Source organism: Anas platyrhynchos, chromosome 11 (genome assembly GCF_047663525.1).
Source record: "Anas platyrhynchos isolate ZD024472 breed Pekin duck chromosome 11, IASCAAS_PekinDuck_T2T, whole genome shotgun sequence".
Classification (NCBI taxonomy): Eukaryota; Metazoa; Chordata; class Aves; order Anseriformes; family Anatidae; genus Anas; species Anas platyrhynchos.
In genome coordinates this window covers 7,138,919-7,158,340 of record NC_092597.1, presented here as the reverse complement: position 1 = coordinate 7,158,340, position 19,422 = coordinate 7,138,919, and the positions used below count along the sequence as shown (strand labels likewise).

Genomic DNA, 19,422 nt, shown 5'->3' with positions numbered 1-19,422 from the left:
ACACAGATTGATTCCCTCCCTTTTCATTCTACCTCAAACAGAAAACTACTCTCCTTTAATCATTATTGTCTAAAGTCACACCACGGTTTGTCCATGCATAAGCAAAACCACACTCCTGCCACTAGCTCATGCTGTGGACTTGTTTAGTTATATTATATACATGTAACTACTTTTTAATATATATTTATGTATAGACATACTTTTTTTTTTTAAGTAATGCATAACATCCTATTTTTATTTCACAGTTTTCCTTTGAAAAATGAAGGAGGCACTGTAACGACAAGGTAGCTTTTAGGCAGCACAGCACATGATTTTCCTATGCATTTATTGACTTCCTTAAATAATTTATTCCTGTATTCTAAGTACTGCACAGCCTTTTATTTTGCTCAAGTCCACCATACTAGAGAAAACAGACTTAATTTGTTCTTCTTCCCTTATCCTCAACACCTCTCTCCAATGCAAGTACCTGTACCTGGGAACAAACCAAAAATCAGTCCCAGCTGTAGCTCATAAGCAAGCTGCTAGACCAGTAAGTGACTATTTGCAACTTAGCAACTTAAAATACAGATCAATTATTTCCACTAAAGTTAAGATACTTAAAATTCCACTAAAAGGAATGGTTAACTTCACAGTTCGACTTGATTACAGACTGAAAGATTAAATTTAATGAATACTGCTTCTAATTCCTTACCTTTTATGGTTTGGCTGACCTTAGCTAACAAATATTAATCATTTAACATCTATGAACTTTTAGGTCCTTTCCAAGCTAAACTCTGCTATCCGATCAATCCAAGAGAAGCCACCTGAATATATAATATGTAAATGAACAGTAGATCTACTGCTGAAATCCACTTCGGTTTGGGTTATCTGCTCTTCCAACTGATTTGAGTTCTAAAATAAACTAAAGCAAAAAAAAAAAAAAGGGGAAAAAGGGATGGGGTGTTACAGAGATGTTGAGACAGCAAGAGACAGACAGACGCACTGTACTGTACCTGTGAGCTTTGTGGTTGTGATCACTGAGAGAAAATGAGATAAGCAGCTTCTGGAAGACATACCAATGTGTCCTACCTACTTTGAAAGGTTATGGTCTATGTGATCATGTAGGTTTATAGAAATAAACAAACGTTTTGGAAAGAAAAATCAAATCTAGGTATTTGTCAGTGGCTCCAAGAAGGAAGACTACAGAGCCAAAACCTTGCTGAGTCTACTGTGAATTAGCTGTGAACACACTGCTAAGAATGAACATTACAAAAAAGAAAGGAAGTTAAAAATAAATCCAAAGGAAAACAAAACAAAACAAAAACAAAATAAATAAATATATATATATATATATATATATATATATATATATATATTCTCAGAAAGGAGTGCTTCAAGGATCCAGAGAAGTCAGAACTCACCCTGGAAGCATAAAAATTCTTATGGTATAACAGGTACCCACTACAAGAGAGCTTCAATTTATATTATCCTCATGATGGTATACTATATGGTGGTTTAAGTTTTCATTCAGATTCACCAAAAACTGAGATACAAACAATAATATCAGTTTCATCTTAAAACTTAAGTTATTTACATGTAGACTATTAACTTGGATGCTGCAACTGCGCTTCACGTTTAAAATTGTATGGGCCAGACTAAAGAGACTTCTCTGTGAACACACGAAATTTGTGACTGAACACAACACACTGAACAAGGAATCTGTTCTCCAATAATCAGCGTTTTCTCCAGTTCTAAATCCATTTCCAGGAAATTAACATAGTGAATAACGGATCTGATTTTAAACAACTAAACCAAACAGCCAATTACACCTCTCCGAATTCTTGTGAGACAAGTATCAACGCAACATGCAATAAGACATTTCTTTGACCACACAGAAAGCTCATTTGAAATCATATTCCAACACTAATTTCCATATAACAGGGAGATGCAATAAAAAAAAAAAAAAAAACACACAACTCTCCTACAATAATAACTTATGACTGAAAACAGATTTCTCCAGCTCTTATCTAAACTATAAATCAGGAAATAAAGTAACACAAGTGAGGCCAACATACTGGCATGAACAAGCTTGAAAATAATACTTAAAAAACCTATCTAGAGAGTGTGCTTAAAATTCTGGAACCTGTTTTAAAAAGAGCTGCCCATAAGTTAAATTACAAAGTAAGCTGCATTTGTGGAAACATCCTGTGCGCTAAATACGGGATATTGAATTTAGGCTTTGGTTTCACACTGTATCATCTGCTTACTTATAGAATACATCAGGAAAAGCAAATAATCAGCAGAACCACCACCAATCTCCCTCCCCCAACAACAACAATAAAAAAAAATAATAAAAATAAAAAAACAAAAAGAAACCAGAGGACAAAAAGGACACAAGTACAACAGACTTGATAACACTTACTGTATTTCTGTGTCCCTCTTGTCTTGTTTTGCTATTTAACAGCTTCCTTTCTTGTAATGTACCTGAGATTAAGAGGTATAAAATACTATTTCAAAACCTGCTATCTCATTACTATTGTTTTTTTGACTTCTTTGCAAATTAAAGTTCTACTGGTGGGGGGGGCGTAAAAAGAATAGAATGGGCAAATTTTCGGCTCCAACGTATATCTAAGTCTTTTATATACATTGAGGGCATAACCTGTTGACTGGTGCTACAATATTATCTATGTCTAGCAGCGGTACCGTGAATGGTTCAACTCTGACTTCAAATAGATATATAAGAGTTACGCAACTCAACAGAAGAGGAGAATAAACTGCATACTCAGTGCTGAAACAGGTCAAAATGTACATTTACAGCTTTTATTGCAATATAAATGCTGGAAAATACTTCAAGCACCCATGGTAGAAATTTTGTAACAAAAATATTGCTGCTAACTTATTTTAAAAAAGTTAAAATTACCACATAAGTATGTATTAGAAAAAAAAAAGAAAAAATATCTAGCAAGGAAATGTCTTATTTTTAAAAAAAGTATTTTATGTATTTTTCTCTTTTGGAAAGAGCAATTTAAACAGATAAAAACCTTGTTCCTTTTTTCGTTTTCCGAAGAGTGTTGTAACAAAATCAAAAATATGAAAGAAAATCTCAGAGCATCATGATTCACAAAATAAAAGCCACTATTAACCATGCTACAATAGAAAGAAAAACTTCATTAAAAGTTTATATTTATCCAAAAAGAATAAATATACCAACTTGTTGCTAGGTTATGCAAATCAATGACAACTCCCAGACAAAGTGGAAAGCCAGAATTTTGGAAGCATCTCACACCAGGAAAACAAAATTTTCAAGAGCTATAGGGCAAGACATTACCATGTAACAATCAAACTACTACTTGCTTCAGTACCTCTGAATTGGCTTCGAAGAGCTCAGTAGAGCAAGGCTTTAAAAAGCAGCTTTCCAATTCTCTGCAGCATATGCTAAGAGACAGCTACCCTTCTAATGCAAGGGATTATGAACACATGCAAAAATCTCTAGCTCTACATCGCTCAGATAAGGGAGAGACTTGCATACATTAATCAAAAGATAGCAATCCGAAAACCACCACAGTTGCCCAGATCAAGGTAAAATCAAGATTGAATAGTCAGAAAAAAAGAAAGCACCCCAACTGATGGCAAATTTGACACAGTATTGTAAATGGACTTCATTACAATCATTCAAGATTAAAGCAGACATCAGCATTCTGTAGAATTTGACTGACCTGCTAATTAGCTCCCCTGAATTATTCCTCTAAAAATAAAGCTTTCCTACTTTTTATTTTCCACTATAGATATATTTTCAAGTGGTTCATTTTTCTAGCAAAACATTCGCTCTATGCAAGAGATTTCGCACACAGATGTCACTGATTCATACCTTTTCACGAATTTAAGATCATCACAGCCGATTCTAAATATACAAATACCCACTAATCCTCCAGTGCTAGAATATTTAGCTTTATTAGGCAATGAAAAACAAGGCTATTATATAAGGTTTTCTCAAGTCTACAGTGATTCTCAGACTTTCCAACTTTAATGCTAGTTCAAAACACTACCAAAAGAGAGAGTCAAGTAAACTAAAATGTTATGGGATGTGAGAAGGACTTTTGTGAATTTATTACTGATCAATAGATTAAAAGACAAAACACCCCACCCCAAGCACAGGAATATCGCCCAGTTTTCATAGTGAAAGGAAGTTACCAATGTGTTTTCCCCATTTCCCCAAAAAAGCTGTACACAGATCAACATTCTTCAACAGCTACATGAATAAATAGAGAAGACTGGGTAAACAGAGAGATGGCAAAATTTATTGATAACAAAAAATGTTTTAAAACATCCTTACTAAATATTAGTGCAGAATTATAAAGCAAGTTCCCTACAAAATTTGCAATGAAATAGTAAATAATGTTTGGTGTAAACACAAAAGAAACATGAGAAACGTGCTTAAAGAAATAATTGTGACAGTACAAGGTGGGAACTACTGCAGAGTATAAGGAAAAAATCTCGGTATCCCATATAGTTTTTGAAACAATGTCACTTCAAAGCTCAGTGACAGTCAAAAAGTGCAAGACTTAGGAACAAGTAAGAAAAGAACAGAGAAGTATTTTTGTCATGCAGAAACGGACAGCATACCCTCATGTTGACTAGCACATGTAGCAGTAATCAACCCAATTCTAAGTTATGCAGAACAATTCAGAGATTGGTACCAAGAACTAACCTAACTAGAAGCTAGGTAAAGTTACTATATAAGAGACCAGTAGATTATGATTGCTCAGTTTGGTGGAGGAGACACATGTGACTGGCATGTACAACAACGATGTTCACGAAAAAAAAAAAAAGAAAAAATATGAAGTACGTAAGTAACAACTAATCACCACTCATCAAAACACAGGAACATGGTAGAAATCAGTTAAATCACTGGTCAGCACACAACCATCAGTATTTTTGCCACAGAATATTCGCTATTTTTGCCAAAACTATAATCACAGTCAAAAAAATTCACAACTCTCAGAGAACAAGTCCACCAGTAGCTATAAGAACAACGTCCATAAGATTGGCTCTGTCCAGAAAGTCTCCTAAATCGCTAAGTGCTGGGCTTCACCAGGACTGTACATCAGTAAAGGCGGCAAAATAATTGCCCTGCATTTATAGTCTTTCCTTAAGCATTACTACTAGATACAAACAGACCTGTAGCAGGAGGGGAGAAAGGAGATCAGAGGAAGATCTCCCTTTACCCCGTCTTCCACCATCTTACTTAATGATCCTGTGAAAGGTACACATTTAACTACCATTAATTCCCAATCTATTATGTGCCTCTGGAAATTCCAGCCAGTATTTTGCCAATGATTTAAACTATTAAACAATTCCATCACTGTACTGTGACTTCTAAGGAAAAAACTCCAGTAGTCAGCTGCAGGCAGATTTAAAATAAATAAATAAACAAACAAACAAACAAGCCACCACACACACAATATAAAGAAGAGAAATTGGTACCTCTTGCGGTTTCAACTTCTCTATGTCCGTGGAGAGGTCTGAGCTTTTTCCATGAAGACTGCCATTTTCCTGTAAACAAGGAAGTCGTAAGAACAATTACGACAAGATTAACATTCTATACTGAAATTATGAGAAAGCACTGCATTCTGAAGCATTAAAGCCAAACATATTAGCAAGATCATTTTGACTTATTTAAATACTAAATGTTAGTCATCAGAAGATGTAACGGAGAAACATAAAAGGAAAAGTCCATCACTTGCCCTGCTGACTGTGAAATACTGATGATCTATACTCCTGCAATACAGATCCCCACACTCATTTTTATCTATTCTGGTCAGCGTATGAAGCAGTAGCCAGAAGTTACCTATATTCAAAATTCTAAATAAGTATCATTGCGAGCTTCGTTAGTTGAAAGAAAAACAAGAAATAAATGACAATAAATCTTACCCAAAACATATGCACACAAACTTGGTTTAGACTCATAAATGAAGTCTGGTGCTTTTCCTGGGATTTCAATGCCAAAGACCATTTCCTGTGTTCTACTTTTTTTTTTTTTTTCCTCCAGAAAAACCTGGCCATGGAATGAATTGATTTGTACCTCTTTATCATTACAAATCCTATATCCAGACAACATACATTTCTATTGTTCATAACCTTTTAGGGGAAAACACAAGAATAGCGTTTTCCTTTAAGAGGAATTCAATTTTTCCTTAAACAAAGCTGTTATTTAAATGACATCCCGGACAACCATTCTTTATTGTTTCATGCAGGGCTCTACAGAAAGTTTGCTTTTCCTGTCCCATTATCTAGCGTCAAGGTGTACTGAAAACCCAGACAAAGATTTAAATACCCTCTGAATTCCTTCGGGTATCCATTTCACATCAATTCTGCAAAAAAATCTATTCCAATCCTGTGGGACACGCCCTTCTTATTACTACTCTGTGCTTGAAGATGATATACTCCATAAAACCAAGGAGATTTTTTGCAGTCTTTCAAAAACAAGCCACCTAAGACAAGCCTCCTAAGACAACCGACCACACAGGGCCCAAAGGACAATCTAAACCTACCGTCGCCCACCAGCTGGTGTCTGATCTGCCAGGAGCCATTGCCATACCAGCTCCACAGCTGCCAACAGCTCGCAGATAAGGTCACTCCATGAAGAAATTTATGGGCAGACTAACATCATGTTCCATGCTAACCTAAGGCTTGCCCTTATGTTTATATATTTTAGCAAGCTTTCTGAAAAAAGGTAGTGTAGAAAAACATCTGTAAAAATATTCAATGCACAGGAGTCTGTCATTAACTTCAGTACTTTTTCCCCGCACAGGATTTTTGTTGTCTTTAAGATTAAAAAAAGAAAAATCCCCTAATGAAGTGAAAGAAACTTTACCACCTCAACATTACAAGTACATGAACAATTTAAGAAATAGCCTTTTTTATTGAGCAGGATTACTTCACTTTCAACAACATTGCGTAATTGCTTGCTGAGAGGACTTTTTTTAAAATATAAATTATTTTAAGTCCAAACTTATAAATGCTGGGAGTAGGGAGATACGTGACAAGTGCAAAAATTTACCTTTTTTTTTTTTTTTTTTTTACTTGAATCCTTCCACAGGGATCAAGACAAGTTTATATTGTCCTTCCATAGGGATCAAGACAAGTTTATATTGACAACTGTTTTACTGTTTTTAATGATAGACGCAAACAGTACTAACCTGTTCCTATGATTTCTAGCTTCTGGTATACCTTTATTAAAGCACCAACACCTGCCTTATGTTTTGTTTTGTTTTTTTTTCTTTTTACCAACTTTAATATATGATTTCTGATGGTTTTACTTTTGGACAGTGTATTAATTTCCCAGTTGTGAACTTGAATCATAACTCAAATTCCGGTTAGGTCAGCTTGATTCATTACTAAGTAATACTGATCAGCAATTTCATAGATGAGTGTCAAAACACTGAACACTTACAGTAAGAATACCAAATAGTAAAAGCTGTGTAGTAAGATTCCATTGCAAACGAAGAAAAGGCATCTAAAGGCTAGGCTTCCTGCCTCAAGTTATTCTGGATGTTTTTAAGGATACCCAATTTCTACATTGCACAGAAATACTTCTGCAACCCATTTTTTTTTCCACCCATTTACTGTAGCTTATTTACTGAAGATCAATGGGGAAAAATAAAACTTCATAGAGAGTCTTCCTAATGTTCTCCTCCGAAGTCAGATGCAGGTTTTTGCAACATCCACCTGGACAAGACCTTGTAGCCCACCCACTACATTCCACAGCAGGAGAAAGCTGCTAACAGCTCTCTGGGTCGACAGTAGTGAATTCAGAACAGATTATTTAGATCAGGGTTAACTATTATGCTGTGCATTTCTATTAATTCATCAGGTACTTAGCTCACTAGCTCTTTAGGGAGTATGTATTCATAAAAGGAAAACTGAGTAGATAAAAGGTAATGTGATTTACTACAGGAAAAGCTGGCTTTTAACCACTGAGTTGGGTTTTAACAAGATGGTATTATTGTCAGATACAAGATACTACCAAAAAACTTGGGATCCGTATGTGGGGTGGATGAAGCTACAACAGGAACAGAAGAAAGCCACTGAAAAAGTGAAGCCTCTCTCCAACACCATAACGCAGCACATACTTCAACTGGGTAATGTCAATGGAAAGGCTAGAGCTCCGTGTACTTTGCCAATACATCTCTGCTCCTGAACAAATAACATGACTTCTGTTTTCATTTTCTGATGATACGGTAAATAAAATGCATGCTGATCATACAAGTATACAGGTACGTACCGTTTATTTTCATAAATACTAAACATACAAATCTTTTAGCCTTAGAAATCTGAATTGCTATTGCAGCATTTCAAAGTCATTAGAATATCTGAAAAGATGCTAACTTTTTTAAAGGAGCTTACCCTTAAAAATATGGCCAGATCACCTGCTGATTTTCTCTGTACATTCTCATAAACTTTATTATCAATTATAATGTGGGAACCTTACCCTTGAAGATTCATATGAAGGACTTGGCTGACCACTTGTTCCCCATGATGTGGCACCTGTTCGCTCATCCATACCTAGCAATAAAAAGAAAAGCACAAACCTATAATAAGAGATAGCAAAGTCAGCTATGTTCTCTGATGTAACCTGAAAGCAAATTCCATCTCTTAAGATAGTATTTCTAAAAGCAAAATTTAACATGAACAATTTCCTTGATAACGAAGCTGGATACAAAGCAACCTACTCATTTACACACCTGCAGCTGCTGAAAACAGGAGCAAAAAAAAGTTAAGATTTGCAGATCTGTAGTGCCAGCCCTACATAACCTGTAAGAAGTTAACCCAAGTAACAAACAAGCTCAGCCACATTAGGCTGGCTTTTTGCACAGCATGATTTATCCTGCATCTTTAGCACAGAATATTGTAGTACATACTGTGAAATGTACACTTGTTATTACTCTTCGCTCTCATGTCTTACTTGAGTATTGTAAAGCCTGTGAAATTATTTTCCCTATTTGGTCTTCATATTACATGCAAGATATTTTAGCATAAGGGAGAAAAAGGCAAGACAGAGTGCTTTATATTTCAATTGCCTAACAAAAAAAAGAAAAACCACAAAGACTCATGATGTCTGCTCTTCTAAAAGAGGAATCTTTTTTAATTCTGTAACGGTTCTTTTAGAATCAGTTCTCTTTATGCAAATCAAGGTTACAGCTCAAAAGAGAAAGGGGAAGGAAAAAATAGGGAGAGCTTTAAAATCAGTATCAGAATATATATCTTGTGTATTATCTAGCCAACAATACCATTGCCAGCACTTGCTTCAATTACTTTCTATTCAACATTAGCTGGCTAAACTATCTTTTAAACCACATTCCAAAACAACTAATTGCCATAGTACTCCTACAGTAAATTCATTCACACAGGGCAAGATCACTATTCTAGCAATTGTGCCACTGATCATATACAGAGAGAGCACAAGACTTTTTATTTTTGAAGGAAGGAACAATTCCATCCTAAATGCACGTTGGCCTACAAAACACAACCAATTACTTTTTTCTCCCCCTCTCAACCAGACTTATTCCATAAGGGTTCTGAAAATACAGTATAAATGCCTAATATGATATGTAGTATAAATCACGAAGCTTTATAGCACCACAATTTAGAAAAAAGACTTCAGTGCAAGTTACTCCACACCATCATTCTTAAGTCCAAACTTTATATTGCAAATTTGTTTTCGCTAATGTATCTCAGACTGGCCACATTACAAAATAAAATGCAAGAAAATACAAGCTGGTATTTAAGTAGCTACTTACGCAGTGATAGCATTCTAATCATTATTTCCTTAAGGAACATGCTTTATGAAGTTACAAAATACTGTTTTAACAAAGACAGCCTGCACAAGGCATGTTAAACTGAAAGTACAGTCCACCACCCAGATGAAAACTATGGACTCCTTTCTTGTACTGCAGGAAGAACCCTCTTTGTAAATGCAAAAATTTCCCTATATTGAGCCAAGTTTGTGGAAGTTTGCTGCATTTTGCAGCTGACAGCATTGTTGTTGTTTTATTGTAATTGATCCAGGAGCTGAGTAAAAAGTCGTGGCTGGCAGTGACAAAGGCCAAAGTAATCTTTTGGCACAAGTGACTCTTCTCTGCCAGAAACAACAGCACCAGTAATCCTATGAGAATCACAACAAGTCCTCCATTGCTTTAGTTGCAGAAGACATAGTAGGAGGAAGAAAAAAATCTTACCCTCACATAAGTGTGAAAGTTTAAAGATGATACATAATAATCTATACAGGAAACAAGTCAGGAGATAATGGTTATGCATGGAGTGTTTAGACCCCTAATCGGGAAAACGTGTTACTTGTTTAAAAATTAAAAACTTGTGTCAGTGAGACACAAGGACTTATGTTAAGGTTCTGCTAATTAGCATATGCACAGCTAAAAATTCCCATATTTTCATTCTACCATTTGAATTATGCATATAGATTGATCAAACAAACATCTCTAAAACAAAAATATAACATTTTAAGGTTAGAAGGAAAATTATGTTTTAAATTCTTCACAAAATTCCTTTTTCTAAAAAAGCCTGTACAGTTAGCTAGAGTAGTCAGGAGTATCAAAACTTTTTTTTTTTAAAACAGGTGTTTCTCCTATTTTTTCATGGGTCATTTTTTCTTTTTCTAAAAGCCAAAAGTAGGCTTACAGCTAGATCAACTGTTTAATACGAATTTGCATGTGAGGTATACACATTCTCACTTTAAACCTCCTTGAAGATTGCATGGAATTATTTCATATACCACATAAAGAATACATACGCTGTGACTTACTGCTACAAGATGTTTTGATTTCACTTGGAACGATACCCCTGCTGCCCCCTGGCCCCCCAGGCAAAATAGCACATGCCAGACGAATTAAGAACTGGCTACCCAACAATTCCCAGCCAGGAAATCAGATACATATTTATGCTGGTGCTTAAGGAACCTGTTCTGCTTTTTACACTATTATTTTTTCCCACTGATGATATAGACAAGAAAAAATCTCTGACTCTGCAAGAGCCAGAGACTCAGATAAACTCTAGCAGGCTGGGCATAAACTAACAATATTGCATACTTCAGTATAGCCAAAGGTATTTATGCATGAATGAACCAGAAGCATAAGATAAACCTTCCAGATGGGGGTGGGAAGGTGGACACAGAGGATATAAAATAGGAGCAGTAATCCCAAAAGAACATGGGAATAACCCTTGGTAGTATCAATTTAATATGTCTCAAAGGAATGGTGCCACTGAAGGGGCTCAAGCATTTTCCTGGGAAACCCAAGACAGAGTAGAACTGGGCAGACCGTCACCTTCGTAGAACCCCTGCCACGAGGGAAGCTGGTGACCAATCCCAGCATCTAGTAATTCATCAAGGAAGTTAGCGGAGACAGAGAAGATATAAGTGTTCAGAGAGCACTGAAAAATGTGTCACACGTAGAAACGCTCCAGTATCTCAGTCTGTTTACGTAATCCAAAGAAGAGGCATGTAAGGGTCTAATAATACAGATACATATATACATATAATGCAGATACATGCAGTCCGGCAAGCAGAAGTATAACAAGGTTCTACCCCTTCCTCTTTTTTTTCCTCCTTTAAAGCGCACTAGGCAGTGAGGATAGTAAGGCACTGAAAATGCCGCGTGCCGCGTGCTCATTTCATAGCCTTCCACCAAAATGAGTTCCTGCTGTAGTAGATACGCCATAATTTAACCAGGGAATAATTCAGTGATTTTTGCAGTTGCTGCAGATGATTCAGCCAGCAGTTGGTGGCCTGGTTCTGGCTCACAAAGCAATTCTGTTTCAGGCTCTACCTCTGCCTCTCCTGCCCTCAGTCGCCCTGGAAGTGGTCTCTGCAGCTCTGCGACCTGCAAGCGCAGCCCAGGCCCCAGGAAAGAAAGGCTGCCTGTTCCTCCGTCACCTCAGCAAGATCAGGCCAAACAGGTGCAAGAATACACTCCAGCTTTAAAAATTGAACTCTAAAAATATTTTAAGGTTTGGGTTAATGTCACTGTTAAGATGGCAGTGTGAGCATTTCAAGCTCTTTTAGAAGAGAGGTTGAAGAAGCCTGTTGTGCTACTACTTCAACATATGTATTCATCCTGAAGAAACAGGTCCAAACATTCATTTAATAAAAAAATTGATTTTACAAATAAACTGAAATGAAAGTTGGTGTTCTTGCTGGTTTAAGACAAAGAAGACCGTATTTAAACTTGTTTCAAGAGACTTGAGCTCTAATGTATGTGTAAGCGAGATAATATACTTTATAGGGTTACCATCTGCTCAAAAAATGATTTGACCCCAAAAAAATCACATTGTAGATTGTTATACTAGGTACTCAAGCTATGAGTTTCTATCTTTTATAGCTTCTTTATCCAATTTTGTTTCACAGTAATGATATTCCTTCAGATCAGATTCAGCAACTGAAATCAATTGCAAAAATACCTAGAGCACAAACTGTAAAAGCACAGATTGTGTTTTGCATCTTAGACACCCAAGCAAACTGATCTGTTCTTAGACCCCATACTGCACCAGTCTATTGTGAAGTATGATACAAATTATGACCTGAAATATCATTTTAGACATAAGTGGAAACAAAAGGAAATCAGTTTTCCTTTGTCAAAGCAATATCAATTAAAAATGTTAAGTCTCAATAGGTTAGAGTAGTTCTCAGCCTCTTCTTGTTGATCCCAAATAGAAAACATTTCTCATATTATGGTAGACCTAATGTTTCTAATAGAATATACACGATTTTATTCTTTTAAGAACGCACTTAGACTTCGTAAGCCAGATAAACAAGAAAATATACTTCTACATATTGCCATAAAAATTACTTAAAACCAAAAGCAGCTTAGACAGTACATGTCATTTGGTGATCTTAAAATAAACAAAGCATGAATCAAATGGAGAGGAGAAATGAAACCTAGGCAAGCTAAGAGCAGCATAGATACTTAAGTGCCATTTCGATAAATTCAGATGCAACACTAATTCGGTAGAAGGCAAAACACTTTCGTTTCAAACGCTACAGAGCTTTCTCTATACCCCCCACGCCAAAAAGGAAAGGCAAGGGGAAACATTTCAAGCATGAAAATATATTCATGAGAAACTTCAAATCTCAATCTGTAATGATCAGAGGCAAGCCAATGATAACTGAAAGCTAAACAGAACACCACAATTTAAGTGGACTTCAGTACTCCTTCTCATTCATCGTTCTTGGAGAAAAATGGAGGAGATCCCATTATGGTACACTTAGTCCCACCCTTGACAAAGAGTTTCTAACAATTCCAGCCTTCTACCTCAACCAGAGGGTTGCTCAAACATCTGTCTCAAAATTGACTTGTGCTCTGAATGTAACAGCTTTATTTTGATTGCTTTGTTTTGATCCAAGTGAGATTTTCCTGATCAGATCCTGCAGTTCTCTCCAGTCCTTCAAATCAGAAAGGAAGTTTTCCCAATGCTAACGCAATAACCAGTATTTCTGCTTACTAAAGAACCAGTGGGGGTAGTAAAAAAGTATCCCTTTTTGTACCTTTTGTTCAGGAGAATAAGTTAGGGTAAAAACTACCTTGAATCTTGAACCAAAATCACCTGGTACGAACTCCAGACTCCACAAGTCCTTTTGGAAACTTCCTGGGATCATTTTATGATGCATGACCCCCCTGTATTGAACCACAGAATCTGAGGTTGAACACCTAATCCATTTTGTGGTCTAAAAGTGAGGTTCTCCTATGCTTGACTGCTTCAATATCCTAACCTACCTGCCCAGTCAGGTTTACAAGCGTGAGAGTAAAGGTTGTTTGCTACCAACGTTTAATAACAGAAATCCAAAAGCACATTGAGGCACTACAGAGATTGATGCTACCCTGAATAGGCATCACGTATCTTAATTATGACCCATAAAATATTAGCTTCCATTTGATTATTTATATTTGCAAAGACCAGTTTGTAAGATCAGTTTCCAACACCAACAGTAATCATGAATAGTAGTAAATAAATTAATTTGCATGTTTGAAACATTGTTTATCCTGAAGAATCCAAGAGCATACGATTGCTTACCTTACACAGCAAAGAAAAAGCTCCTGCTATGCAAGTTATTTTGGAAGTTATTTTAAGAATAAGAGGTTAACTACACAAAGTTAATTTCCATCCCCAGAATAAGCAACCACAATTAAAACTTCAGAACAAAGTTAATCAAATGGGAGTAATGGACAGCAAGTATACAACTTGCCTGGGTAATAACCAAAGCTTGGACCAAAAGTAGTATTGACAGGTGTTAAAAATGAGTTTTAACCTCAAAACTATCAGCAACTTGAATTCTCTTTATGGAAAACTTTAAAAAAAATATGTACTTCGGTGGAGAAAATCTGCAAGAACAGTATATTCTCAAGTCAGAAGACAAAGTCAGTGTACACTGCAACTTTTGCTAACAACAAAATACTTACACTGTATAAAGTCAGAAGAAATTGGTAAAAAAAAAATCTGGTTCTAGTAAAACTGGTTTAAAGCTTCAATTTATTTTAACAATGTGTATTCAAATTGTGACTTGGTACCAGCAATACAGCTGTCTAACTATCAAGTATGTTTCTGCTTTTTTTTTTCCTCCACTCATTACCTAATATAATTTGATATAGGATGTAAAAGAAAAAAGCAATTACTACTTTTAACTTAATTTCACAAACAATCCTATTCATTCCTTGTAATAATGCCCATGTATTCTCTACATAAAGGAACATTAGTTTATTAATTTCTGTAGTAGCAGCACTCTCAAAATGTCATTTGTTGTCTACTTTCCCTTCTTTATATTGTACACTTCCTAGACTCTAAATCAAGTCACTGAACAAACCAAATGCCTTGACATAACCTAGACACTTCAGATACAACACAACCTGCTCAAGATAGAATTGGAATTGGCATTTCCCACCCAAATTGTCCTATAACAGAAAATGGCATACTGCTACACCCTTCTTACCAAGAAAAAAAAATAAAATAGAAAAAATCAGGTTCAGTTCAAAGACGAGGGCATATTTAGTGTATGTAATACAACGTAAGTAAAACATTTGTTATTTCTGTTAACTCAAACAGTAAAAACACAAGCCAGTAGAAAAACTATAAATAACAGCATTTAAACTAGAGAGAAAAAAAATGCAATTTCTTTACAAAGCCCTAGAGGTACTTTGTGAACTAAGGAGTAAAGCTGATCTTTGCCCGTGAGCATAAGTACTACCATTTACTACAACAAACCTTAACACAATTCTTCCATCCAATTTAAGCCTAGATTTCTGAAAGAAAAATAAAAATGGTGTTATTTACAGATTATATTCTGTATATAAATAATAGTTACGTGTTTGTGCACACAGACTATGTTTTGAAACTTCCTTGGTTGCAAAGGTGAACAAAGCAAACAAGCTCAGAGATCAAGCTTTGAGCAGGGCCACAAGCCAGAGCTCACAGCAAACACACACACAGCTAACTGCTATTAAATTAAATTGCATCACGCTGCTGAGTCTCCTCCCTGTATCGAACCATGAAGGAGCAGATTGAACAGCTCCAACAAGCAAGTCTGTCTGAAGATACTAGCTATCAGAATGATCTATTCTACTGGCAAATTTGCCTGTGGTTACTTCAGTTATGTCTCAACAGCTTTATATAACCACACACCCTTTAAAATATACGTATTTATATACAAAACAAATCATGGCCAGCATCACAAGATCGAGCACACCAGGCCAAAAATACTCAAATATAGTCCCAGAGGCAGCAGCTACTGTTACCAGTTGCGTTACAACATTTCCCAAAACTGCCAATTGGAGCAACAGAGCATAAAACAATCCAAGTTACCCAGCGTACAACTGAGATGCTAATTCTAATGAGCAAAGCGAGAAGTCCAAGTGTGACAGCTTTTCTAAAAGTAAGTCTAAAACGGTTAAGAAGTACGTTCAGTCATTCACTGTATCACACAGCATCCAGCAAGCTTTGATCCCCCTGAAAGCATATCAGTAAACAGACTAAATTGTGAACACAAAGAGCAAAGGCGCTGTTCTTGGAGTGGTACAAACCAAGATCAACTTGAGGTCAGTATCTTTTCACGCTGTAGATTATTGTCACACATTTTTAAACAAGCACAATTAAAATACAATTTAAATTACCCAGTTGCAACAAATTAGAAGTGATCTGCTGATATTTAGAAGATCAATAATGCATTAATTAACAATCAGATGCTTGAAGGAAAGAAGAAAAAACAATTTAAGAGCAAAGGAGAAGCCATGCTGAAAAGTCATCACATTTGTACAAAATAGCATGCTTTCCATTTCCTAGTTCACATAGATGAGCCAAATGGAAAATATCAGACAAAACATTGTCACCTTAGAGATTCAGTATTTTGAGCTTTAAGTAAGATGACAGGTACAGAATACAGCACCACAAAGAAGAGGCCAACACAATCCCACATTTACACTTCTGTGATTTGAAATAATTACAGACATGCAGTCACGATCACAGAAATCTGGGTCTGATCTTTAGAAGATCTAAACCAAGTCCTTTTCCTAAAAGCACATGGAGGAACACTTAGATTACAATAATGTGTACTTTAGGAAAGTATAAGTTCTTTGGCTATCCAAAACTTCTGTGATCTGTAGACCGCCTATTAACAGCAGCACAGCATCTTATACCGAATGAAGCAGCATGCTAACATTTTCAGCTTTTCATACAACAAAAAAAGCAGAATACAAAGAAACTAAAGAGGTTTTCATATTTACCTCAGATAGGCATATATTAGAAGAAAGAACATTTATAACATTTATCACAACTACTTGCTCTGAAGAGCACATCTAACAGACTCACTCGCAGAGAGGGCTTAACTCTCGTTACTGAACAGGAGCGCAGTTACGCAGCAGAGCTGTCTGCACCCAGGTCCAGTACGGAACCTTCCTAACAGAATTCTCTTCCTGACGACTCAGCTGGGAACTGCTTTCTATTATACGAACATGCCAGCATTAATCATCATCTTGTAACTCTAAAAAAGAAGTTTAGCTGTTCAGTATTTAAAAGAGTGAAGAAAGGTTAATGGATAAATACAAGCACTGCATGTATCTGCTCATCTAGGCCAGAGAAGCGGTAGGCTAGCTCTACAGCACATGTGAACAAACAAAAGGAAAAATATGGGATATACCAACTTAGGTAATTACTACAATCTGGCTCATTTAGCACCCTTCTTCTTTCACAAAACAAAAATAAAATCAAGATTTTTTTTAATTTTTTTTTAATCCAAGCAAGAAGCTTTTGCAAGGTTAGAACTTCACTGTTGGCCCTGCAGCACAATGAAGTCCTGATGGCTGCTTGATAATAGCATCTATTAATCTGCCTGAGCAAAATGTGGCTGCTTCTGTCTACTATTTCAGGCATGGAGGAGAAAAATAAAAATAAAAATAGGCTTTAAGTTAACTATTAAAAGCTTTCAGAAGTCCTCTCTTCCTGCATTTATAAAGTCCAGAACTTTAGCTGCGGAAGTCAGCACTGCCCTACCAGTATCCAATATTACTTTCTTCCAGTATGGATCCTCTACCGGTACTTCCTCCTCCATAAGCTCCCTGGAATGTAATCCAACTCTTGCCAAACGTTCTCCTTTCACAGAGGCTTAAAGCCAACAATTCTCAATAATTTGGTTACTTCCAAAAGTCATTGTCAGATTCCAGTCTGAACCAACTACAAAGATCTGGCACAGCCTGTGCTGCCAGCAGGGCTCTCAGACACTTAATCAACTAAAACTAAACCCCCCACTTTTTCTTTCCTCAGCTTAGAAATATACACTTCTTCCAACTTGTTTGACAGGGATTTTATTGCCTTTTTTGAGACACATTCTCAAGGTAAGAAAATGTTATGTTATCCATCAAAGGAGAGAGATAAATCCGTCTTGAAACTTCATAGATACCATTATATCTGCCCAAATATTTGCCAAATCAAGCTCCTTGCTGCTTGGGCTGTTCGCTGCCTGCTGAGTCAGGCAGGCAGGCTTTGTGTTGACAGCTCCCTTAGTATGAGTGGCATTAAATGATTGCATGCCCACAATGATAGAAAGCTGATGCGATGCAGTGCAGTCTCCTACATCAACAGACAAGCTGGAAGGATGATTGCTCTCTGATGGTAATGGGCCTTGCACCAGTACACAGCAGTACTTCAGCAACAGGGATGTCTGAGGGAGCCTCGTTACTTTCAATCCCCGAAAACATTTGTTTCCGTTCATTGTGTGTTTTCACTAGCTCCTTTTATTAAAATGCTGTTCCTCGCATTTAACAAAGATGAATTGCCTCAGTAGTAAGCTGCCTGATACTTGCATTCACTGGTTTCTTCCTTCATAGCTAACAGGTATTTAAGCAACCTACTGATTTCTGCTCTACTTCCAGATCATCCAAGTTTTAACATTTTTCTACTAATACAGCCATGTTGCTACAGCACTGAAGTCTGAAAGGATTACCTTCCGAAAACAAAATTACACCTTTAGAGGATCACTAACACAGAAGTAACAATTCTAGAAGAGTCAAAACTCCCTGCTCAGCACTGTGGTATTTAAATGACTAAGAGTAATTACAACAATTTAACACTGTTAATTAGAAGAAACATCCACGTATCCCAAACTGAACGACGTATTATCACTCTAGCTACAAAAACAACTTACTTTTCTATCCCAAAAATAACTACTAAATCTGATGGGATCTGATTCGAGAAATACCTAAAGTTTCTAGCAAAGAGGCTAAGATTTCTCTACCTTGAGTTCTTACCCAAGAGACAGACTTACTTTTTTTTCTCCATTTTGAAGACTTGACTACCCTTCTTTCTATTTCTCCTTGTAGCTTTTCATTCGGTACTCCATAGCTCAGCTGGGCTGTGCAGCATTTCTTGATTGCTTAAATCCTAAATACCATACTTTCTACAGAAATGAGTTTTCAATGCTTTTCTTGGAACAAGTTTTATATGAGCTTAAATAGCATTAATAAAATGCATTTTAGAAACCACACACACTTTAGAAGCAGAATTTAATGGAGAGGTTAGAACTGGAATTTATATTCAAATAACCCAATTTTTAATTGGCTTCACTTTCTAATACTACACCTGGAACTTACATACCTGTTATTGTTAACAGATTTTTTTTTTTTTTTTTAATAAATGAGGACAAGTAGCACTTTGAATAAACAAAAATTTTGCTGCAGCTTCTCAAAGTATGCTGTTACAGCAGTTCTGTAGGTTATAGCTGGAAAATGCTGAAAGCCGACAAAATGCAGAAGACAGCCTTTCTGTGGTGAAAAGCATCCTTACCTTATTATGTAATTATCCTTCCTAAGGTAATAATACAGCATTAAACACTTCCAAACATTAACTTGCGTGTTCTCTAGTCAAGCCACAAGTAGCAATCAATAACCAATT

The 19,422-nt window shown here is 36.2% G+C and overlaps 1 protein-coding gene across 7 annotated transcripts in view; it reads right to left on the bottom strand.

Annotated features, from left to right (window-relative positions):
• TCF12 (transcription factor 12) overlaps positions 1 to 19,422 on the bottom strand; it is a 158,713-nt gene that overhangs the window by 106,457 nt on the left and 32,834 nt on the right. For all 7 annotated transcript variants that reach the window (XM_038184788.2, XM_038184791.2, XM_038184785.2 and 4 more), the window contains exons 4-5: positions 8,471 to 8,544; positions 5,464 to 5,532 (exon numbers count right to left, since the gene is read on the bottom strand). In XM_038184788.2, coding sequence (XP_038040716.1) covers positions 5,464 to 5,532; positions 8,471 to 8,544 — 143 coding nt within the window. The remainder of the gene's footprint in view (positions 1 to 5,463; positions 5,533 to 8,470; positions 8,545 to 19,422) is intronic.